Source organism: Dendrobium catenatum, unplaced genomic scaffold (genome assembly GCF_001605985.2).
Source record: "Dendrobium catenatum unplaced genomic scaffold, ASM160598v2 fragScaff_scaffold_621, whole genome shotgun sequence".
Classification (NCBI taxonomy): Eukaryota; Viridiplantae; Streptophyta; class Magnoliopsida; order Asparagales; family Orchidaceae; genus Dendrobium; species Dendrobium catenatum.
In genome coordinates this window covers 2483954-2489953 of record NW_021319083.1, presented here as the reverse complement: position 1 = coordinate 2489953, position 6000 = coordinate 2483954, and the positions used below count along the sequence as shown (strand labels likewise).

The following is a 6000-nucleotide window of genomic DNA, read 5'->3' as shown; positions in this document are numbered from 1 at the left end:
GCAGAGCTCATGCCCGTAATGATCATGAAGTTTTTTTTTTTGCAAAAAAAAAAAAAAGACTGATAAAATTTTATGAATTTAACTTTAATTTAATATATATGAATAACACTTTTTTATTTTATGTGACTGATAAGCTTTTATGAATAAATTATTGGATATCTTAATAAGTTTTTTCGTTTTCCTACCCTATACCTATACCTCACGAGGTGGTTATATATCTCTCAAAGTCCGCCAATCCGCGCGAACCCCGACCGTCCGATCAGAAGAAGCCTTATAAACCCAAACGTCCTAAAGGGCAGAAGCGTCATTGCAGTGGAAATATCCCAATGCCCCTCTTTAGTATCGGAGTGGGTGACGACCCACTACGGTGGACTAAAATTCCGTGAGCTGCCCCCCGATATGGTATCCTGTGCCCAGAGCGCAGCGCCGCGATTACTGCTCTCTCTCCTCCTCTCTCATCTTGTCACAATGACCCGAACGCGGGTCCCACCTCCAACCGGTGTCCACTCCTCCCTCGCCACGTGCCCCGTCCTTGCTACACTGTTCCACCACTCCCCCCTGCCATTCCCACTGCTCCTATAATACCCGCTACGGAACTCTACTTCTGTCGCCCTCTCTTCCATCCCCCTCTCTCTTCTTTCTTCTACGTGGACTCTTTCGCCTCGTAATGGAGAGCGGGGGCGGACAGGCGAGGGTCGGCAACGGTTTTGGCGGATTTACAGCGTGGGGTTTCTGCGATCCGGCCGCCGGAAGCATCGTCGTTGAGGCTGAGACGGCTGTGGCGCCGTCGTCGTCATCGTATGGCATCCCTGCCATCACAATCGCGTCAACATTTGGTGAACGCGGAGTGGTTCCCAGCAGAGACCACCAGCACGCTACGGAAGGCGAGCTATATAGCTATAGGCAGCAGCAACAACGGCAGTACCTTACGTGCCTGAAGCTTGGGAAGCGGCAGTACTGCGGCAGAGGAGGCGCGGCGGAGTTGGAAGAATCAACGGCAACGAAGCGGTCTGCGCCGACGGCGAGGGCTCTGGTGCCGAGGTGTCAGGTGGAAGGTTGCAATAAAGCTCTTGTTGACGCGAAAGACTATCATAAGAGGCATAAGGTCTGTGAGATGCACTCCAAGGCCCCTTGCGTTGTTGTCTTAGGCGTGGAGCAGCGATTCTGCCAGCAATGTAGCAGGTCATCTGTTTATATCAGTTCAGTTGCTGATTTCTTTCGATTTTCTTTAGGGTTTTGAGTGGAAACTGATTGAAATTTTTATGTTGTAATGGATTTAGGTTTCACATTGTAGCAGAGTTCGATGATTCGAAGAGGAGCTGCCGGAGGAGGCTTGCGGGGCATAATGAGCGCAGAAGGAAGAGCAGCAACGGGAACCCATCTTTAGGTGTGCTACTGCCATCCTCTTCTTCTCTCACATTTTTTTAATTATTATCAAAGGCTCGAACTATGCTATTTTTTCCGGTAATCTCGCTTTCTTTATCTAAAAAGTAGCCGCCCTTTTACTGTAGCTGCGTGTTCGGTGACATGGGTCCATAATTAAGCTTATTCTAATTATTATTTAAAACGGAAAAAAAGAAGGTTGGGTGCCGGGAAACTAGGAAATAAAGTGACATGAAGGGTCTTTTTGGGTTGGTGGTTATAGGCAAGTCTGAGGACAGGATGGGTGGTGTGGTAGGTCAGTCTCGTTAGGGTTAGGGTCAGGGTTTTGGACGGAAAAGTGAGCACCGTCTCCATCGCCACAGTAAAATCAGCTCTGTACAGCTGGCAGCACGATGAAAGCATTCCTGCTACAAAGTAAAAATTTTCGACGGTTTGGCCTAATCGTCATTAAAGTAAGGTATTACTGCACTTTACAAGTAAAATAAAAAAAATAAGTTTAATCTTTATATTGTGAATTTCTTTTGTGTGAAGCTGTACTCGTAAGGTTTGGTGCGCTTATTCTTTTCCTGAAAAAAAAAAGAAGAAAAACTGTACTGGGCAAATAAATGTTTTGATATAGAGGCACTATTCTGGCACATTAGTTCACTTAAAAACAGGTGCCGCAATCACTAACGTGTGGACTGATCGGTACCATTAAAGCTTTATTTTTTAATGAAACAAGAAAAAAGTTCTCGGTTTTAGCGCGGTCTACGGAATTAGCAGGGTTTCCGATCGATGAGCAGATTCTGGAAATATATAGTGTTTTCTTTTTTCATTGAAAAGTTTATTTTTGTTAGCTATGATTTTAGATGTGCCCAAATAAAAGTTTTATTTGAGGCCCCCCCCCCCACACACACACACGAAAAATTATTAGGTGCGGAGTGCAGTCGGGGTGAGAACCGTCTGCACAGACACAGAGTACCGAACGGTACCCAGCGGTACCGAGTGGTACCGAACGGTACCGAACACTGTTTTATACTAGTGTGCAGACGGTTCTCCCGTCCGCACTCCGTACCTAATAATTTCTCCACACATACACAAACTTGATTGGACTTTTTTTTTAAAAAAAATTTGAAGTTGATATGACTTGCAAGTACTGTTTATGTCGCTTTCGGATTGACCTATCAAGCTATCATGCTTTTCAAGGTTTTGCTACGATTGGGCTTCTGGGAATTGTTAATTATGTTATAGACGTGTTTCTTGCTACTTTTATTGTAATAATAATTTGGCACATGATTACTTGTAGAAGTAGTCGTTAGAGGTAGTTGTGGATTCTGCCGAACTTCTCTGCTAATTGGTCTATTATTTAATGCAAAGAAAAGTAGATTTGGCTAACCAACAGGGCCAAATGCACTGATGACATTACCCCTATCTTATGCTTAGTCCTCTACAAATTGCTAAATGCGTAAGATTTGGAAGATTAATTTGAAGAAGTCGTCGGAAGTTTGGTGTAATATCTTTTTTGCTTGGAGCATAAGCAATTAACCCCATGCATCAGCACTTATGGTTTCATGAAGTTCTGGATATTTTGCCGAGGTCTGCAGAATATTGCTAGCATTACTTTACTAGTCTAGCAGAATTCAAGCCACTTTCTTGTAACATGGTACTAGGCGTATAAACTGGGTGAGCTCAACTAAATATTGCCAATATTTAGAATAGCCTTTGTAAGCTTGAACTTGACTAAAGCTTTAAATGAGGCTTAAGGGTACTTTTCTATGATATCAGTTGAAATTGAGTTAAACCAAGATTTATTTTGATAATCTCAAATTTTTTTATTAAGTGTATTCTCCAATTTCATTATACAAAAAATGAGTTTGTAGATGTCCGTATAGATTTGGCATTGGGTAGTTGAAATGTAGTTTTTGATTAAGTATATTATGTGGTAAGATAATATTCTCAAGTCTTACAGTAAATTTTATAGATTTGCGAGAGATTGCTGGTCATATGGAATCATGGATTTGAGTGTTGGGCTATATAGACTTTCTTTTTTGCATGGACATGCATAAGTTATTGAAAAGTTTAATGTAATATAGTTGAAATGTTTAGACAAATATACGAAAAAAAAAAGGATATATTGAGAAATAATTATATAAGAGACAAGGTGTAACAAGTGTTGGAATTGAACTTGTTGAAAATTAGATTTGAAGTTCGTGGGCATGGATGAATTAGGGTAGATAATGTCCTAACATTAAACTTTGATATATTTAATGTGGATGGATTAAAAAGAAAAAAAAATAGAGCACTGATAACATAGTGCTATATTTATTGTTTTTTTCTTTGACATGACCATACAAATTTTATTGATAGCTGAATTGAGTGTAATATAATGACAATGCTAGGTTGAACATGCGACAAAATTAGGAAGAGGGTAAATTGATAAATAATTACATGAGATATTGAGCGAGTAACAAGCATTGGAGTTTGGGCATGGATGAAGTAGGATAAAAGATATACGACATGATAATAAAATTAAGGTGTAAAGATTAAAAAGGAATAATAAAAAGTTAAAAAAAAAGTGGAGCATTGATAACAATATAACATGAATAAATGTAATGTGAAAAACATTATGCTAGTCTTATTTGACATTGTTTTATTAAATAATTATGTATTAGAATCGAAATAATGAATTTCTAAACATTGGATGAAAGTTAAGCCAATTGTTGCATGGAAAATTTTAGTTTTACAAAACCTAATAAATAGCAATCATGCGATAGATAAGTAAAAAGCATTATTTTATTCAAAACAATGTTCAATTTTTTAAAGACAAGTATATCTAAATTTTTTTATATTACCAAAGAAATTTACTATAATGTACTTTATATTCAAGAATTTTATTAGATGATGTTGATGGATGGATGACTTGAAATTTCTTCTACATTTTAAAAAATGGCTTGTTAGTACTATACAAGTTATTATACAATTTAATTGTATTCATAAATATATACATTATTATTAATTGTTTTAAAATTATATATTCCATTATTATTTGCTTATTATTTTTGTGTTTTTTTCATTTAATAGATTTATGTTACTTCATAGATATTTTTGCCAAAACATTTTATAATATCATAGCGGTTTATATTTTACCAGATAATCATTTGCTCCACTTAATAGTATGGCACAATGCAATACCATGGAAAATTGACAATACAACATTGCCACGAAGTACATTGAAATCAATTTAACACTTTAAACAATACTCCTAATAATGAATGGAGAACGTAGTTCCATAAAGCTAACACCTATAAATGTAATATGATTATAATAATGATGTTAAAGCTTTGTATAATCTGCTAGTATCTCTATAAAAACTATGAGATTTTCGTAGAAGTTGTTAGTGCCCGTTTTAAAACCACTGTTACAGATTGGTATAGGCAGCAGTTTTTTTCGCTACTAAAAAATTATCAAAAACTTGGAGAATTTTTTACAGCTGTTTGAGAGGCGATTTGCAAACTGCACCAACTGTATGCAATTTCAAAATTACTGCTATCTCCCCTCTCCCTCCCGTGCCCTAGCTCCACTCCCACTTGACTTTATCCAGCATCCATCTCCCAAGTCCAAGGCTTGATCATTAAGCTCCAGAATTGTTTGTCCAACGATAGGAAGGGCAGCAAAGATGCAAATTTTTTGTTCCATCATGTTGATTTCTAGCTTGCTTCAAACTCAACCCAATTCTCGTCGATCTACAGGAGGTTTTGAAACCTAACTCCACATCAAATGTGTGTTAGTCTCTTCCAGTCCCGCACAATTCGCGTGCTCGTGAAGTCCACAGCCATGACAGTCTCGTTTTACATCCAATTTCTACTCGTGGAGGGATGAATGCATCAGTTGGGGAGTTCAAATTGTAAATCCATGCTGGAATTGTGACTCTCGCAGATCTACTTTTGCCATGGCCCATGAGCTTGATGCTCTGGAGTTGTGCGATTTCAACTTAGGGAATGATCAAACACCGGCTTCAGTGGTTTCACCGGCCAAAGACTGACCGGCTGCGTGTAATACAACCACTATGGGCAAGTGGAGCTGAAATTGTAAATGAAAGTAGGGAATTGAATGATCCTATGGATTCTTTTATTTTTCTGATATATTGATTGTATCTCCATCTTATGCTGTCACTAATGTGATCTTCAACTTAGCAAAGTTCATTCTAGGTATTTGTTGAATGCCCCTTCAAAAGCTTCTTTTATTTGCTAATTTTGGAAATTAATGTGGAGTCTTTTTGAAGCAATCTAAGTGAAAGTAAATACTTTAGCATTGCTTTTGCTTTTTCATATTCCATCCTTTTCATCCAACAAAAAGATTCATTTGAAGTTTTGTTACCACAAAGTATTGTTCGCAATGAGTTGATGAGCTATCTTATACCATGGAGTTTACCCAATGAAGAGTTCATTCTTGGAGTTGGTGTTGATTGTGAAGTTGGTTTTAAAGTGAATTATCTTCATGCATCTTTTTTAAAGTTTAGTACAATTTGGATTTTTGGTATTATATGTTTTTAATCTGTGCTGTCATTTAACAGTAGCTTTAACCTTTGCTAAAAGCGTTACTAAAGCCCTTCTACAGTAACACTCATGAAACTGTTGC

The 6000-nt window shown here is 37.8% G+C and overlaps 1 protein-coding gene across 1 annotated transcript in view; it reads left to right on the top strand.

Moving 5' to 3' along the window:
* Positions 1 to 628: 628 nt before the first annotated feature.
* Positions 629 to 6000, top strand: part of LOC110091787 (squamosa promoter-binding-like protein 7) — a 29057-nt gene continuing 23685 nt past the window's right edge. The window contains exons 1-2 of the mRNA XM_020816036.2: positions 629 to 1182; positions 1281 to 1387. Coding sequence (XP_020671695.1) covers positions 668 to 1182; positions 1281 to 1387 — 622 coding nt within the window. The 5' untranslated portion in view covers positions 629 to 667. The remainder of the gene's footprint in view (positions 1183 to 1280; positions 1388 to 6000) is intronic.